This window comes from Pagrus major, chromosome 8 (assembly GCF_040436345.1).
Source record: "Pagrus major chromosome 8, Pma_NU_1.0".
Classification (NCBI taxonomy): Eukaryota; Metazoa; Chordata; class Actinopteri; order Spariformes; family Sparidae; genus Pagrus; species Pagrus major.
This window is the reverse complement of record NC_133222.1, coordinates 11705627-11723980: the sequence shown is the minus strand read 5'-3', so window position 1 is coordinate 11723980 and position 18354 is coordinate 11705627. Positions and strand designations below refer to the sequence as shown.

The 18354-nt window shown below is 41.0% G+C and overlaps 3 protein-coding genes across 3 annotated transcripts; 2 read left to right on the top strand and 1 right to left on the bottom strand.

Moving 5' to 3' along the window:
- Positions 1–857: 857 nt before the first annotated feature.
- Positions 858–4248, top strand: stoml1 (stomatin (EPB72)-like 1). The gene is made up of 7 exons (XM_073472584.1): positions 858–1113; positions 2080–2186; positions 2282–2431; positions 2977–3180; positions 3263–3473; positions 3568–3768; positions 3949–4248. Exons 1-7 carry the CDS (start codon positions 954–956, stop codon positions 4143–4145), a joined length of 1230 nt encoding a protein of 409 aa, XP_073328685.1. The 5' UTR covers positions 858–953; the 3' UTR covers positions 4146–4248.
- A 230-nt stretch (positions 4249–4478) lies between these two features.
- On the top strand, positions 4479–7984 carry cyp11a1.2 (cytochrome P450 family 11 subfamily A member 1, tandem duplicate 2). Its single transcript, XM_073472583.1, has 9 exons — positions 4479–4830; positions 5075–5230; positions 5451–5650; positions 5759–5962; positions 6070–6230; positions 6600–6766; positions 7074–7152; positions 7264–7455; positions 7557–7984. The coding sequence occupies exons 1-9, from the start codon at positions 4559–4561 to the stop codon at positions 7677–7679; spliced, it is 1554 nt and encodes a 517-aa protein (XP_073328684.1). The 5' UTR covers positions 4479–4558; the 3' UTR covers positions 7680–7984.
- Positions 7985–8466: 482 nt separating this feature from the next.
- ccdc33 (coiled-coil domain containing 33) lies at positions 8467–14631 on the bottom strand. Its single transcript, XM_073471792.1, has 9 exons — positions 14444–14631; positions 14281–14344; positions 10978–11173; positions 10147–10235; positions 9676–9807; positions 9081–9174; positions 8881–9005; positions 8698–8787; positions 8467–8592 (listed from the first exon to the last, which is right to left on the bottom strand). The coding sequence occupies exons 2-9, from the start codon at positions 14308–14310 to the stop codon at positions 8467–8469; spliced, it is 882 nt and encodes a 293-aa protein (XP_073327893.1). The 5' UTR covers positions 14311–14344; positions 14444–14631.
- Between the last annotated feature and the right edge of the window lie 3723 nt (positions 14632–18354).

Here is an 18354-nt window from a genome sequence, read left to right as displayed (position 1 = left end):
CATTTTAAAATGTCATACTTCGGCTCTGATGCAACATCCTGTCACACAATGTCCCGTCGCCTACAAAATGAATACAACAATCAAATAAATGTAGTGGAGAGGAAGTGTAAAGTAGCAGAAAATGGAAATGCTCGAATGAGTGCCTCAAAATTGTAACTAAGAACAGTACTTGAGTAAATTGTACTTACATTTTCATCAGTGGTTGTTTGAAATTTTGACACAAGATTAATTTTTTTTATTGCAAATTAATATTTGGTCCCAAATATCAGTTTTCAGTCTCCTTGATTTCTTATAATTGGTATCAGCCCTGAAAAAGCCATATCGGTCGAGCTCTATTTATCATTTTTTAAAACTCTTGCCTTCAAAAATCCAACATTGGTCTGGATCTAATATGACCTGTGTAAGCTACAGGACAGTAGGATTCATCATGGATAAAGAGCTTACGGAAAGACAAGATCAGCAGTTTTCTTTCCAAACACAGTTCCTGGATACTGTCGGGCATCCTTTGGGGAAAAAGTGCTTGATATTCTTGACAAAAGAAACAAAGTTATTTGACTGTGGCAGCCAGTTCAGTAAGTTTTGATTACACCTGACCACAAAAATATCTGAAAAAGGAGACCATAAAAAGATAAAGGCTTATCAACTCGGGGCTTTGTCCTGGAATTAAAACTCCTGTTTTCACCACAGTAGCGTTAGGGGGCGGTAATGAGCACATTATGAGCACGAGCTGTTAGTAAAAACCGAGAAGAAGAAGAAGAGCCGGAACAAAACACGGAAGAGCCTCATGCTAGCTTGTTAGCATACATATAGCTAAAGCATCCGGTATTGTAGCAGTGAGCATAACTACTGTGCGTACATCGACCAGGCGGGGTTGGTTGACATCTACAGCGGATACTGACAGCTGACATGAACTTGCTTTAGATAAGAAAGTAGGAAATAACAGTTTCCTTACAATGTTTAGCAAGTCGTATCAGCTGCTCCCCCAGAGGGACTCCACGGGTCTGCCGAGGACTCCTGGCTTGTTTGTGGACACAGATGGCTTCACACAGTCCAGCTACCATAAAGGACTTTCATTTGACAACATGCCTAATGTTTCTAATAACGACTTCACTGGTAGGTAGCTAATGCAACTACGCCAACATTAGCTATGGTAGCTAAGTTTTTTGGACGCGGTTCAAGAGTGCTGTTGTAATAATGAACAAACAAACCTCTAATAAACAAATAAAATAAAAATAATATTTCCCTTTGACTATGACCCTCTGACTGTTGTCCAAATATGAGTGGTTTACATTTTTTATTAAGCACTAAATGTTGTCAAAGTGTTGCTGCCTTGGCCATCATGTTAAACTCCATTGCTTCCTAGGGAAATTTATCTTGCAGCCAAATAAAATAAATAAAACATGCAAGAAAAATATATACAGCAAATGCCAAAACCCACCACACTGTATAGTATTGCACATAATAAAAAAGCTCGATGACTTGCATGAGGCAGATTTAAAAAACAAAAACAAAAACAAAACACAAGGGTCAAAATTACTGAGGAGATTCCTGAATTTTCAAACCTTGGATAGGTCAAGCTCCAAAAACACTGGATCCTACACTTCCCATAATGCATTCAGTAGTATGTTTCCTGAGGTCCTTTCTGCCTCGCAAAACCACATTTCAAGGCAAGTTTGTTTGTATAGCACAATTCAGACACAAGGCAACTCAAAGTGCTTTACTGGGGCATAAAATTACATTAAAAGACATTAAAAATACATTAAAAAAATTAGGAAGACATCAAGAAACAAAACATTAAAACAAGTTAAGAAATAGGAAAATAAGATAAAATATAATAGGTTTAAAAGAGACATGAGTGAATAAAAGACACAGTGCAGTTCTTAAAAAAACTCCTCACCCCCAGTCTCTGTTAAAATTTCAAGATGTCCAAGACCAAATCAAGATCTCTCAGGTAGTGTCACTTAGAAAGCTCCTCTTAAAGCCACAGATGTCATCATACAACTGTTTTTACAGGCTGAGCTGATCTCCTCATATCTGATTTCAGAGACTGAGGCATTTTGTTTGTTTCTTCGCTTTAAGATACCTCTCAAGGGTGGCTGTCCTGGATCTGCAACCTGATCGTCATCTTCCTTGTCTACATCTGCACCTTTCTAACATTTCCTATATCAGGATGGTTCGTGCTGAAGGTAAGCTAAAATGATCTCTCATCAATTACTCCCACAGCATGTCAACTCATTTGTTGAGAATTCAAACAACCAACTGTGACTCATTTTGTCCCTAGACCGTGCCTAACTACCAGAGGATAGTAGTGTTTCGTCTGGGTCGAGTGTGTCCTCCAAAAGGCCCTGGTATTGTCCTTGTGCTGCCCCTCATTGACCAGTGGCAGAGAGTAGACCTGCGCACCCGTGCTTTTAACATCCCTCCTTGCCAGGTAAACCACTATACTCTGTTAGCTATTGTGATGGACAACTTGTTCAAGTGTTGAAACACTGAAAATTTCAGAGAAAAACAGAGGCTGAACATAGTTTCCCTCAAATTCTCCTACAGTTTCAACATTGCCTTTGTCCAGCAGGTGGCACTCTCTTCACTCTGTGAAACCAGAGAAAGTAAACTGATACTGGGGGAACTCTGTGTGCTGAATGTTATGTCTTTTGTCTTCTCTGTCATCTCATGGCAAAATTAAACAAATAAATTATAAATCTGTTTTTTAAGCTCAACCATTTATCACAATTATGAGTTTCTTTTTTAAACTAAACTTTCCTTTTGCATTTGGGAAACTAGCAACAGTTCCATCACTAAAATGCTTCTGCTCGTACTTGGTGGTCAGCATTTGCCAACTGTATATTCAGCCATACACAATTAATATTGCTTGTTCAGTACCAGTTTTAAGAACGGAGAAGAGATCTCTATATGTGCTCTATATTGTGATAATGTTGACCAGTGTTAGGCCAGTGAAATATAATTCTGTCTCTGTAGGTGTCTACTCGGGATGGTGGTGTGTTAGCAGTGGGAGCAGACATCCAGTTCAGGATCTGGAACCCCGTCATGTCAGTAATATCAGTCCAGGACCTGAACGCCTCGACCAGGATGACGGCACAGAATGCTTTGACCCACAGCCTGGCCAAGAAGACTGTCAGGGAGATCCAAACAGAGAGAGTTAAACTGGGAGAATATCTAGGGGTGAGACCACACTGGAGCTAGTCCCTGCTGGCATTTCACTGTATCATAACGTCAGACTTACATCATCTCTTGCTCTGTACAGATGGACATAAATGAGATGACGCGTCACTGGGGGCTGGAGGTGGACAGGGTAGAGCTGACCCTGGGGTCTCTAGTAAAAGCCCCAGATGATGGCCCCTCTGGACCCCTTATCATGCCTCCTTCTGTGCCTGGACTGGAAGGCCTCACTGGCCCCATTCAGCAGTTGGCCATGCACTTTCTGGGCAACAGTGGCAGTTTACAGCATAAACAGGGTACACACACACACACACACACACAACTGTTTATGTTCAAGATGTGCCATTTATGATAATGTTTTGTAATACATCTGTGGCTTTTACTCCTCAGAGGACTGCTTAACCTTTACGGATGAGCTCAGCAGCGCCCCTCAGACAGTTGTGGCCACACCAGCGTCTGTTGAAGAGCTGCTCGACGCGGTCAAGCTCCTGCTCTCTGAAACTTTGGTCCGCCAGGTTGGGGCCTGCTTCCAGTTCAACATAAGCTCCGAGGATGGGCAGCGTCACAGTTACTATGTGGATTTGAGCCAAGGTGATGGTTCATATATTATTCTGAATATGCCACAATAAAAATAACATCTTCATTCAGATAAAGTCAGCAACTGAATACAAGTTGTCCAAAATCTAACAAATGAAGCTCAAATGTTTGTGAAAACAAAAGTATAGTTGGATATATATCAAATATCTCCATTGCTCTGTGTGTGTTCTGTAGGTAGCGGTGCAGCTGGAGCAGGGTCCTTGTGCACAGAGCCAGATGTGACACTGAGTATGAGTGACAGCGACCTTCTGGCCATGTTCCGTGGCGAGCTAGGACCATTTGCTGCTTACACCAGTAGCAGACTCCAAATCCAGGGAGACATTAAGACTGCCATGAAGCTGGAAGAGCTCATAAAACTACTCAAGAAATAGCAATCACAGTAACAGTAATTTATTGAACGCTTAATTTTAAATGTAAAGTAAAAGTTTTTAATGTATGCACTGATAATATTTGTTATAAACTACATTTCTGTCATGGCCTTGTGTTTCTTCACAAATCAAAGCAAATGCTTGTTTACAAAGACAACAAACCTTCTAATGGTCTTAAAGATTATGACAGGATGCTTGGATACAAGCTAAAATATTCAGTAAGTAACGGAGCTCAACATACACGGCCAAACTTTGCTGTGGTGCATCGTTTGAAGTTCAACTGGAGAGCCTTGATCAGCACAGCAAGGGGGGGGGGGTAACTATTTAGACCAGCCTCCTTGTTTTGCACCAGATGTCCCTGGGTGAGCCAGAGTGGCTGCTGAAGGTAGAGCAGAGTGAGCATTTTTGTTGTCGGGATGGCCAGATGGAGTGCGTGGCGCAGCCCCGTGACACTTCCCCTGTCTTGGGTAGAAGCGCTGACAACTACAGGTGTGCGCTACAGCAGCAGTATGCCGGTGGTCAGACAGTCGTACGCAGAGAGCGGCAGCATCGTCAGGCCTTTCAGTGAGATTCCTGGACTGTGGAAGAATGGGGTTGCCAACTTGTACAATTTTTGGAAACTGGACGGCTTCAGGAACCTTCACCGCATCATGGTGCAGAACTTCAACACGTTTGGACCAATTTACAGGTACAGGCAAGGCTGCATAAATCTTGAGGAAAACCATTAAACAACTGCTTGACACTTGTAGTCTACTGCCTATCTTAAGTAGACTAAATAATGCAAGTAGACAAAACAGATCACTTGAATTATGTAACTGGTTTGAAACTTGTCTAGTCCAAGCATCAACTCATATGTTGATGAAATACATCTGTGACGTACAATCCACAAGGACATGTTTTTCTCGCCCCTTTTCCCTCTGACTCTATGTCAGGGAAAAAATAGGCTATTATGAAAGTGTAAATATCATCAATCCTGAAGATGCAGCTATCCTCTTCAAAGCAGAGGGCCATCATCCGAAAAGGCTGAAAGTCGAAGCCTGGACATCATACAGAGACTACAGGAACCGCAAATATGGAGTTTTACTGAAGTATGTGCTATTATCATCCCCTTGTAACTATAAATTCTGTTGTGACACTTTTGTGCCTACTAGTTGCTTTGCTAGTTTAAGTTAACATCTGTAAAGGAAAATGTAATACCTAATAGATGTGTTGTTATTTTATCTTGATATTGCCTTTGTGTGCCTTGATTTAGTGCCTGCCTTTCTGTATAGGCTCTCTGTTGAGACAGACACATCCATTTTTCCACAGGAATGGAGAAGACTGGAGATCAAACCGTGTGATCCTCAACAAGGAGGTGATTTCCCCGAAGGTGCTGGAAAACTTTGTGCCTTTGCTGGAAGAAGTGGGCGAGGATTTTGTGGCCAGAGTTCACAAAAAGATACAACGAAGCGGCCAGAACAAATGGACCACTGATCTCTCTCAAGAACTCTTTAAATATGCACTAGAGTGTAAGACTTACATTTGTATTATTTATTTAACTCACTGTGTCGGCCAGTGCCCTTTTACTTTCTCACATATTGCCTGTCTTTGTGTCATGTTTACTCTGTCTTACACAGCGGTGAGCTCAGTGCTGTATGGGGAGCGTTTGGGTTTGATGCTGGACTACATCGACCCTGAAGCTCAACATTTCATTGACTGCATCACCCGCATGTTCAAGACTACCTCACCCATGCTGTACATACCTCCTGGGCTGTTGAGGCACATTGGAGCAAAGGTTTGGCGGGACCATGTCGAGGCTTGGGATGGGATCTTCAATCAAGGTAGGCCTTAGAGGACCAGGATGAGTATTTATATATTGTTTTGATTGTCCTCATTGTACTGTGTTTGGTGCAGTTTCTTATTCTTTTATATTCTTTCGGTGCCTCAGCGGACCGCTGCATCCAAAACATCTACAGGAAGTTACGTCAGGAGACTGACTCTCCAAAGAAGTACCCAGGAGTCTTGGCTAGCCTGCTCATGCTGGACAAGCTATCCATTGAAGATATCAAGGCCAGCGTGACTGAGCTAATGGCTGGAGGAGTAGATACAGTGAGAAAAACAACAAAACAAAAATGATTTATTTCCAGAAAGTGATTAATTTTTTCAGCTTTCTTAGACTGCCGGAGGGAATACACTAGAGGTAAATAGAGTAAATAGTTTAACTGAAATAGAAACCCGATCCCAAGTTAATTACTTTTTTAATTATGTTTTCTGAAATTTTATGGATACAAACAATCTGTTATCTTATTTGTTGTCACATAAGAGTAGGAGGTGTTTACTTCTTTTTTTAAAAAAAAATAAAATTAATAATCTCTTTTTATCACACCACAAGACAGGAAATACTGTCAAGAATAGTATATGAAAAAAATATGTTTTCAATCTGTAAAGTCCTCTTTTAATTCTGTTTGTGTTTTTCAGACGTCTATAACGCTGCTGTGGACATTGTATGAACTAGCTCGGCACCCCAACCTCCAGGAGGAGCTGAGGGCGGAGGTGGCTGCAGCTCGGGCTGAAAGCCAGGGAGACATGATGGAGATGTTGAAGCGGATTCCGTTGGTCAAAGGAGCTTTGAAGGAAACGCTGAGGTGAAAAAATGGCTATACCAGATATTAATGCTATTAATGATACAGTAGAGATGCCAGATGGTAACTTATTATAGATTGTTTTTTTATTTTCTTCCCACCCATTCTATAGTATAAAATTGTGTTGTGTGAAATATGCTATAATTTAGTAAATAGTTTGCGTCTTTCAGATTTGTAGTAATGCTTTTTCCACTTACATATACTGTAGTTGTTCTGAAAATGTCTTTTTTTCTTTTGTAATTTTCCTAATTCTGCCAACTACTACTACTAACTTAATTTTCAATGAAGACTTTTCACTTTGGTCCCTCAGGTTACACCCGGTTGCAGTCAGCTTGCAAAGATACATAGCAGAAGATATCATTATTCAAAACTACCACATCCCAGCTGGGGTATGCCAAAACTATAAATAAGTTTCTGTATTTGAGCACTGATGTATAAACTGAGCAGTCAGTTTAGCACAGTGTTGGGGCACTGCTCACGTTTTCTGTGTTTGTGTTTAGACTCTGGTTCAGTTAGGCCTGTATGCGATGGGCAGAGACCCCAAAGTGTTTTTTCGTCCGGAGCAGTATCAGCCCTCCCGCTGGCTGAGGACAGAGACGCACTACTTCAGGAGCCTGGGCTTCGGCTTCGGCCCCCGTCAGTGTCTAGGACGCAGGATAGCTGAGGCAGAGATGCAAATCTTCCTTATCCACGTGAGACATACAGAGAATAAGAGAGAGAGAGAGTACTTCCACAATAATCTGTCTCATTTGCACAGTATATTAACTGTGTGCATTATCTTCTGTGTTTGCAGATGCTTGAGAACTTCAGAGTGGAGAAACAACGCCATGTGGAGGCGCAGAGTACCTTTGAGCTCATTCTCTTACCAGACAAGCCTATACTATTGACCCTGAAGCCTCTGGATACTGGTCGGTAACACCAAGTTTGAGAGAGAATTGTGGTGCATGGTAATGTGATTGTAGAGTACCACTAAATAAAATCTGATCAGATGTTGATGTAGAGCAAAAATAAACACGAGGAAAGAAATGGCTAAAAATATGCATAAAGAAATTACCTCAGTCATTCCATAACTAGTAAATAAAGTAATTATTTGTACTGTTCATTACTTAGTGAGTTATAATAGAGATGTTTAGCCTGTGTGTGTTCAATATGTTGGAAAAAACTGGAATGTAAAATACCTATCTGTATAAACCAGTGATAAATAAAACAATACAACTGATTTGAAATGTCTTGCAATTTTTAATTGTATTACATATTTTAACATCTGAATATTTTTATTAGATGGAAATATCTTATTTTAAACATTAAAGGGGTTCTATGTAGTGATTTGTAGCATCTTACATGTATGACTCACTTTTTTATTGGCCACATGTGAGCTGATTGTAAAGTGACGTGAAAAATTAGACCTTCACCGTCTCTATAGGTTGCCTATACAAGCCTGTGGATGAGTTGTTTAAGCTCTTTAATGCTGCTAAATGCTGCTTAATGCTAAAAATCAGAGAAAACTACGTCCTTTTTTGGGTCAACAGTTCAGTAGTTCATTTGCAGATCATTTTGTGGCCTTCTGCTTCCTCTGTCTGCTTTTCTGATACAATGTTTCTGATACAGACCTCTGTTACAAGCAGAAATCATTCCATGTCAAATACTTCATAACAGTATTACACATAGCAGTTTGTGTCATGTAAAACAAAAGCTAACTGCACTCAACTGACCGAAGGAACATTATGAAGGATTGCAGTGGACGTCCGGACAAAGCCATGCCTGTGCTCACTCAGTTTTGTCAGCATTTCCTGCTTCTGTCTCCCCCATAATTTTGAGTTCTCCTCCAGCTGCAATACATGCAAACAAAGTATCCACTGAACCATGAAAGTAGAACTGATCACTGAACACATACAGTACAAGAGTTTTTCATTTTCATTTTTTTGTATTTTCACCTGAGCCTCCAGAGTTTGGACTTTTGCCTCAGCATTCTCCAGTTTGTTCAGTAAACTCAGCCTCTCCTTGAATGGCAGTGCGTCTTTTGTCTGTGGGGGACATAATACACAACCATTTGAGATTTTAACCTACTAGACAATGATACAATAAATCAGATTTTTCCTCTGAGTTCTTGTCAGTACCTGTGCTGACTGCTGTATAATGATGGGGGCCGGCTGCTGTCGAATCCTGTCCAGCTCTGCTCTGAGACGAGCATTTTCTGCTGCCAGGGCCGACTCGACCTCCTCCTTCCTGTGGTCAGTCTCACCTACGCAGCACGAAGAGATGTTCTGGCTTCTGTGAATATTATTATATTATTCGCTCAATCACTGATTCCACCTACCTCTTTGCTTTTTCACCGCCAGCCTTTTGTCATCACTCCGTTTCTTATTTTCTCTGAGTTTGTCATCTAATGCTCTCTCCATCTTCTCAGTCACCTGAAAAATTAGGATGGAACAAGTGAAAGGATATCATCCTAACACACATTTCAGTACAGTCAGTAGGTGATTTGTTAACTTTTAACATAGGGGTGGCCCTAACCCTATAGTAAAAACTATTTTTGTAGTCATGGCTCCCCAAAAACATGAAGGGGTGGCTTGGTCTGGGTTTTTGTTTTTTGGCAGCAAAGATGCAACTGAGTGATCATAGGATTATTATAGGAATACTACGGGCAGCAGTGTGTCTCTATGGTCATCTCTATGATGTTGCCACTTGTCACTTTGATCGTGAAGCAAAGTTAGGCTTGTGATATTTCAGAGCCATGGTCGGGGCCTTAGATTCTATCTTGCACAAACATCAGTCAGATAAAGGATTGGTGAGTCATGCAGATGTACTATGCTACGAGGTAGGGAGAGGAGGGATGACAGGTTAACAAGGGGGATGGCATCACTCCTCACAGAATCAGTAAGTGCAGAGGGACCTTAAAGCTAATTGCTCACCTTTTCCTGCTGTTTCACTGTGGCCTCCAAAGTTGCCATCTTTGCCAAGCGACTCTGGTGTTGCTGCTGATCCTTCTGCTGCTGCTGCTGAACTCTCTGAAGTTTTAGGAGCTCCTTCTCACTGTCATTCTTCTGCACAACATAGGAGTGAACACTGCATATACACTTGTGAGTTTTATTGGTAACACTTTACTGATGAATTGTTATTTGAGTTGCTAGAGAACAGACTGGGAGATACTGATTTAATACACTTATAGGTGATCATTAGTTAGAAAATATCTATGAATTGACCACTTTGACCACAACTCATTAATCACTAATTACTTAATCATTAGTTCCTCTTTTTGTGCCCCCCCTCAAGTAAAGTGATCATACCGAGTAGTTACAGCTACTGAGTTTTTACTAGTTCACAGCTACTTGTCATAATCATGATGTTTTGCTGTTTTGTTTGTGTAACATGTATTTTCTGACCTTAATCAGGTCATTTTGCAGCTGCTGGATTCTTTCCCTTTGAGACACAGCCTTACTGGTTTCACTGGCAAGCTTGAATTTCAGCGAGGCTTTAAAAAAACAGAAGCAAATCGTACACAGCAGCATAAATCTGGGTAATGATACACATGTGTCTGTTGTCTTTGCATTTCTGCAGAGGGACTGTGCTGTTTTCTGGCTACATTCACATGTTAAAATCAGAAAATGACAGCTAAGTTTAACTAAGATGAGAGTTAGAATTTGATCTGTAATTTATGAAACTTCATGGTGATGTCAGTTTTAAGGCTGGGACATTTGAACAAAAATGATCTTAACACCCATCAATAAAGCTTTTGAAATCGAATGGATGGGAAATAAATCTAGTCCCTTTACTTTGATGCCAGCAGAGAGACCTTCAGGAACATCCCTTCACTGAGGGTCACAAACTGTCCTTCAGGAGATAAGGGATGCACTACCCACAGAGCTTATCAGGGTCTGTGGCCTAAATGAGCTGCCTTATCATAGAATGGCACAGTCTGCTTGGGAGTAGACACTCGCAAAGCTTAGCAAGCACAAAGTGAGCCACCTTCTACATCCCTGCTTCATCTGCAAATGAAATGCCCCGTAAAACCATAACAACATGGACTGAAGGTTCAGCAGCTGCTGGCTGGAGAGTAAACTTTCTGACATTTTTCTACATTTGATCTAAACTTTTGGTGAGCATAAAGAATATCACTTATTGCTTTTGGATGGTGTTTGTTCAAACTCAATTTCAGACAGGCCACTAATGAATATATAATGAGTAACTGACCACAGAGCTCTGTTGTGGCTTACCTATACGGTCAGCAATCTCAGCCTTGGTCATGACGTCGATATCTGTGTCATCCAGCAGGTCTCGGCCAAGGTCCTGGTGCAGAGACAGATTGATGCGGAGCTGGCTGTTTTCTGCCTCCAACGTCACCACCTGCGTCCTCAGTGCTATGATGTCCTCTGCCATCTTACTCATTGCTGAACGATAGTTTTCCACCTCCTGATGGAGAGATGTGGATGGTCAGTTTCTTATGGAAGCCCTAAAGGGCCATGCATTCATACATTTTATTTCCTCCGTTTTCCCGTGATAACGAGTTAATTTCATTTGTTTTCTCGAGATCTCGAGTTATTATCTCAAAATAACAACTGCCGTTTTCCCGAGATAACGGGATAATTTTCTCGAGATCTCGATTTATTATCTCAAAATAACAACTGCCGTTTTCCCGAGATAATGGGATAATTTTCTCGAGATAACGAAACTTTGTTTTCCCGAGATAACGATATAATTAATTCGAGATCTCGAGATAATGACTGTGATATGATAGGCCTGAGATTTCCATCACACACAAGTGGCATGGCATGCTGACCGATGGGTTTCTTGAACACTACTGTAGGTAAGTCTATTTCTCCGTTTGTTTTGTGCATTTATGCTTTCTATAGTAAATTAGTTTTTGATGAAGGGATGAATGAATGTTACAACAGCTCAAGAATGCATGGCCCTTTAGGGCTTCCGTATAAGGGGATTAAATTGCTCTTTCTTTAATTAGCTATAAAAAAATGTCCCATATCAAGCAACTGGCAGAAACTACGGAAGCCCTAAAGGGCCATGCATTCATACATTTTATTTCCCGTGATAACGAGTTAATTTCATTTGTTTTCTCGAGATCTCGAGTTATTATCTCGAAATAACAACTGCCGTTTTCCCGAGATAACGGGATAATTTTCTCAAGATCTCGAGATAATGAAACTTTGTTTTCCCGAGATAATGATATAATAATTCGAGATCTCGAGATAATGACTGTGATATGATAGGATATGATATGGAGACGCCTGGGACCTCGTAGCTGGTCAGCTATGTAGTTAACGACGACATCAGGCTCACTTAGATTGCGCCACCGATATAGCTATTTCAGCCTGTGTCAGGCCTTGATTGAAAAGATATGTGACGTGGTGATCGATATGCTCCTGCTCCTCTGACGTTGCTACACTGAATGATGTTTCCTGCAATGATTTAATAGACTACACTATTGTTTTGTTTTCTCAACATCTCGAATTAATTATCCCATTATCTCGGGAAAACGGCAGTTGTTATTTCGAGATAATAACTCGAGATCTCCAGAAAACAAATGAAATTAACTTGTTATCACAGGAAAACTGAGGAAATAAAATGTATGAATGCATGGCCCTTTAGGGCTTCCGTACCTTTATCCCATTTAATAACGCTAATAGTAAAACTAATGTACCAGTTTGATTTTCATGTGTGCCATCAAGGTTGATGTAAAGTGCAAATACGCCTTAAAACCATTCCCCCAATACCTCAGGGTCATTTGTAACCAAACACTGACCGGTGGTTTTTTTGTGTGTTTTTTTTTTAGTCTTTGTCTCATTTACATCTTTTCCCAGCTCCCTTCACATTTTCAAGAGCAAACGTGCCACATAATATTCCCAGAATCCTGTTGGGGAAAAATCCGATTGAGTTGTTCTGTGTGATCACCACCACTAGATGTCTCTTCAACTCCATCTTGAGGAGTTGTTGACCCCAGTGATGTAGTCAGCAAGACATGTCTGTATACCAGGAGAATTAAAAAACATCCCAACAGCAAATACATATTGCATGTACAGTAAGCCATTAGTTTCAATGAATAATTGATTTCTCTTGGTTTTGGGTAAGAGCATAACATGAGAAATGGGACATAACTGGCAGAGAAAGACAATATTACGCCCTAAAGTGTGATGTTTCTGTAATCAATTGTCTAAGGTTTGGGTACGATGAATTCATGACTCCGGCTCCTCAAATCCAAAGAGACCGTAACACCCTATCCTGTTTGTCATGGGAGCTTTGACCAGGGATTTTGGATGAATCTTAGTCATGTATTCACTAAATCTCCCTCTTGTGAAAGCACGTTTGCTGAACGGTGGAGTCAAAACTCATGCCAAATTGATGAGAGTGTCTCAGAAAGACGGACTAAAAAACAACACTGGCTTTCACAAAAATCTTTTACATTTTCTCCTTTATTTTCACATTCTTGTTGACCTTTTTCCCTTTTGAAAAGATGCAGAATTCCTCACTGACTTCCATCAGTGCTGCTTCCCAGGAATCATCGTCTTATCAAGACATTTCTCTGTGCAGGGCATGTGTGCGTTGTCTAGCAGCTTGTACGCGCTCATTGTTCCCTGCTCTGTCGCATTCAATAGTCAGAGCTGAATGGAGACCGTGAGCAGGGTCCAGCTGCATGTATGAGGAGGGGGCGACGATTAGGGGATTCCAATCTCCGATGGTGTGGTTGTGACTCCCGTGGGATGCGAGGGTGAAATTGAGCATCTAATTGAAAGGGCAGGGACAAGGTGACAATCATGACTGTAGATGAGATGGTGTCTCTGCTGGGGGGCCCACTGGCATGATGGGGAAGACGGCTCCCCATGATGAGTCTGGAGAGTCCCATCATGTGTCAGAAATAAAAGGGGAGTCTCTGTCTCGGCCTGTGAATACTGAGGGCTCCCTCCCCTCTCAATGATTTGAAGACATTAAAGTGGCCACGCTGTCATGCATGCTGTCACTTAAGGACAATTGTATCACAGACAGAAGGCAGGTTGATTGGAGTGCGGCGATGTGATATTTAATTAGGCTTTTACAAACCATTATCATTATGATTATGTATACAGAAGTATTATGTGTCCAATTATTATCCAGATCCGTCTCTCAAAATCAACACAAATCAACGTAAAATCAAGGTGGATGTAATCTCCGTCAATCTAGTTCGTCCAGTTCCAGTTCTAAGCAATGAATTTAAATAAGATTGAATTATGAAGAAAATCTCTGAGCAACAAAGGAAAAATGTCAAGATATGCATAAATAACACCCAGGGACCTTCGCACAAGTTTCAACCTAATCAGCTAGATCCTGCTCGAGCGCAATCAGTCTAATAAAATGTTAATCTATTCTACTATCTGCTGTTTCCGTCTCTCAACTGTGTGTGACTGCGTCTGCACACGATACTGTCCTGTCTCACTAGCCCTTCCCATGTCACTGTTCACTAACCAAACGTGACAGTGGAGACCACTTCACTGATTGATTCAAGAGTTTAGGTATCGATTGTATGTAATCACCTTATTTTGGAGGTGGGTGATCTCTGCCATGTTGGGATCATCCTCAAAGTCATGCAGAGGGGGTCTAAGGCAGGAACATATTTAATAATAATGAACTCATTAGTCAAATAAATCCAAAAAATGTTGTATATAGTAATAGTATAGTATAAGTTGTGTGGCTCACCGTTTATGTGGATGATGTACTTGATATGTGTGATTTATGTCGGGTTTGTTGGCCTGTGTGGCCTCCGGCCTCTCAGCTGGTCTCTCCTGTTCTTGTCGGGCTGCCTTGTGGAGCTCAGGCTTTGCTGCCTTGGAAAGCTGGTGGTCATTTGGGAGGATCTGTGCCAGGGCATCATGGGATGGGAGGTCGTATCCATTCTTCTGAAGCTGTAGAGGAAATATTGTTTTCCCATTTAACATTGACAATCGGCCAAAATGAGTTGTATAAGAAAATATCTGCATATCAGATATCAGCAAAAAAACACATAGAGCGGTGGGATGTGTGGGACCTCAAACTACAAGTAGGGAAAACCAATTTCAACAACACACAAAGGTTGAATACACAACAGAAACAACACACAAGGAGCATTCATTATGGAAATTGTTTGCTGTTAGTTCTACAAGCAAATTGCTTGACAATCTCCTATAGCAACAGTGTGGGAGGACAACAAAATGGTAAATGATATCAGCAGCAGGGACCTTAAATCTACTGTGTTGTTACAGAAAATGAAAGCTTTTATCCAAAAAACTTTGTAGCTGTGACCTCTCAGTACTCACCCTGCTTGTGTGTGGCCTGTTCTGCCTCTTCATCTCCTGAATATAAAGGCTGTTACATCACTATGCATACAGCACCCACTTTATAACAAGAGAGCTCTTAGTCAACAGCCCTAAAGTCCTTCAAGTACGAACGCTGCATATACAATGTACACCGTCAATGATCGCAGTTGCCAGGTAGCACACATTCAAAGAAACGACATGAAGTCATTATCTATTGTCTTCCTACAGACTCTCCCTCCGACACAAATGCCTCCACACTGTCAGAGCCTACCTTTGTAGCTGCAGGGTTGCTGAGTGATTTTGTCTTTTTCGAGGCCTTCATCCAACAGAAAATGTCAGAGTACTTTTCAGAAGAGTGAACGCGTGACTGATGGTGGATGTGGAAGTTGAAGCTGTCATCAAGAACAATCAACCTGTAACCACAACACAAACCTTAGCAACTTTCAGGGCCAGTGAGAGGGACTCCTGCAACTAGTGTCACTAGGTACTGTACATTGCAGATTCAGATAGACATAATATATGAATGTATAGTTAATGTCTTTTACTTTAACAATATACGTCACTCTTCAAAACAGACTGCAAATCCATATATCCAAATTTGATAGAAAGTATGAGTATTTTTCCCCAAGAGTAAAATAAGTACTGATTGCTGCAAAGTAAGAGCTAATAGTAACAATACAAATAGTCTTCTGCTATTAAGCTACCAAGCAATATTTGAAGATGTTGTTCAAAGCATCAAAGTGATGCTTACACATTAATGCTTAAGGAGTTGTTGTCCAATAATATATAAATATTTTGAAATGGGAAAAAAATGAAATGGATCCTTTGAGATTATTTTCACGCTAAAACTTGTGTACTTGTGCCATCATTTTGCTATTGTATCTTAGTGTTGTGCAAAACAAATCTTTGCCTGCAAGCAGCGTGTAACAATCAATGGAATCAAAGGGAGGTTCCTGCTCAGTAAATACCAGCCCCCACATGAATTCTGTCTCAGCCTGGATAAGCAGATTGATGGCGACTGACTAATGATTTGTCGGTGACATGCTGCGCTGCACCTGTGGCTCCCCCTGAGCATTTATTCCCTGCTTCACTCATATAATCTGATGTCAAACCACTGACACTGTGCAGACGAAATATTTCTTTCGGAAAGAGGAGTTGATTTTAAACATGAAATGATTGTTTTGGGGTAAACAAAAACAAAATATAAACAAATTGCCCCCCAGAATTGGAGCCTTTCAGAAATGTGTGAAAGATTCAGTGTTCATTTATGTTTGAGGGATTTCTCCTACTTAAGCAAAACTATAGTTTTTAGGTAACTCGACTAAGTATGAAATGTTCTTCAGTTATTAAAGTTTAACTTGCCTAAAGGGTGTGTGTTCATTTGTTTGTATGCAAATGTGGAACCTTCAATAGCACGGATCAATAACTCTCCCGCTTGGGCAGCTCGTTAGCAGTGAAGGCTGGACTGGACGATCATTGATGGCACAAGATCTGATTGCGACTAAATGATAATGTGGGGGCAGGGAGGAAGAGTCATCAATGATCGAGAAGACCGTGCCTGGCACTCACTTTACAATCATGTTCATTTTCTGTTGAACACATGTGAGAGGCAAAGAGTGAACTTCTTAAACTTGACAGTAATGCAGCACTTTATGCAAACTGTCCTGCACTTTGACATGTGTTTTATACAGGCAGTAGATTGTGATGGACACAAATCAGTTTACTGAAATAGAAAAGAAAAATGAGAAAAATATACTAAACAGCTGCTACTAGTATAGACAGTGCAAATAGCCTCTTAAAATTGGCAGATAATTCAATTCAATTCAATACTAACAACCATGTGCATGAATATCTCAGTTACAGCCTCACATATTAAAACCGCACTCTGTTCAGTTTTTAGATAAATATTTTCATAACTGGCTGCTTTAATACATGATAAATAATTCACTGGATGCTTGCAGCTATGTGCTCTGCTAGAAGACATAATCTCTTCTAATCCAACAAGGGAAAACCTGTACAAGTGAAAACACTTCCCGCAGAGTAATATCACATTATCATGCATGAGATTGCCTGACAAATTTACAAAATCCTCCTGACCAAATAATTCATATTCACATGTTGTGCTTTGCAGTCGCTGCTCGTGTTGAGAATGCCTCTGACCCTGTTACATGTAATCTGTGGAGAGCTGGGGAGGGGAATGGGATGCATGTCCCAATGCTGGAGAGACAGAGGGGGGGGGTGTCTCAGTGTCACAGAGTCGATCGGTGGTCTGGGCTTTTTGTAACATCATCAGAATTCAGCACACAGCCTGCAAACTGCAGCAAAGGGGCTCTTCATTGGAGTGACAGCTCTGAGTCTGCTGCCACACAGAGCTTCAATTAGCCTGCCAGAGTCAGGCGGCTCCCAGGAGCTTTCTCCACATCCACATATTCCACCTTTCCTGTCCACCACCATATATTTTTTCCCTTCAATCCTTCACATGACCCACTCTCTTTTTCACTTTTTCCACATCTGACCTCAGCCTCCCCGTCCTTCTTTCCTGTAAAAGCACCATCGTCCTCAACCCTCCCATGCTGCTGTCCACACGTGATAAGCCAAGCGGAAATACTTGTGACGTGCTAATGGATCCAGAGGTACAAGGGGTGTTGGGAAACTGAAGGCAACTGAAGCAGAAATGAGAACTGAGAAAAGAGGATGTGGTGGTTTACACAGTTGGTCTTTCTGCACAACAGGAATTTAGGGCTGTCCGGTTCCTCTTTTATGAATTGTTGTGAAACTGAAAATCATAAAAAAAAAGAGCAATCATCAGCATTACACTAATATGACTCACTAGGAACAGCCCCTCCTCCGCTTTTTGCACTTTAGTTGACTTCTTACACCATCATTCAGAGGTTAATTTTTTTATTTGAAAAGACTTTTGCTCCTGGCTGGTAGCACACTGCAGGATTTGAAGAGACTGAATATGAAGGAAATGAGTAAAGCCTGTTCCTCCATTGGTTTAGCTCCTAATATCCCGTGTAACTTCAAAAAATTATATAATTGCTGGCAGTGTCTTGCTCGTGCCCAGGACAAAAGGATCTCCAAAGGCCCCTCAGCAGATTATTGAAGTGTTAGAGGGCTGTTTTGAGCCCTTTTTGGCCCTCATATTATTACTGCCAGACAAGAAAAGGAAAAAACAGATCAGTAAAGTGTTATACAGGGAAAAGTTTATTGTTAACACAAGATGTTTTTCATGTTATAACAAGATATTTACATGTTGTTATGACAAACCAACCTATCAGTGTAATAAGAAACTTTTCATATTGTTACTTGATA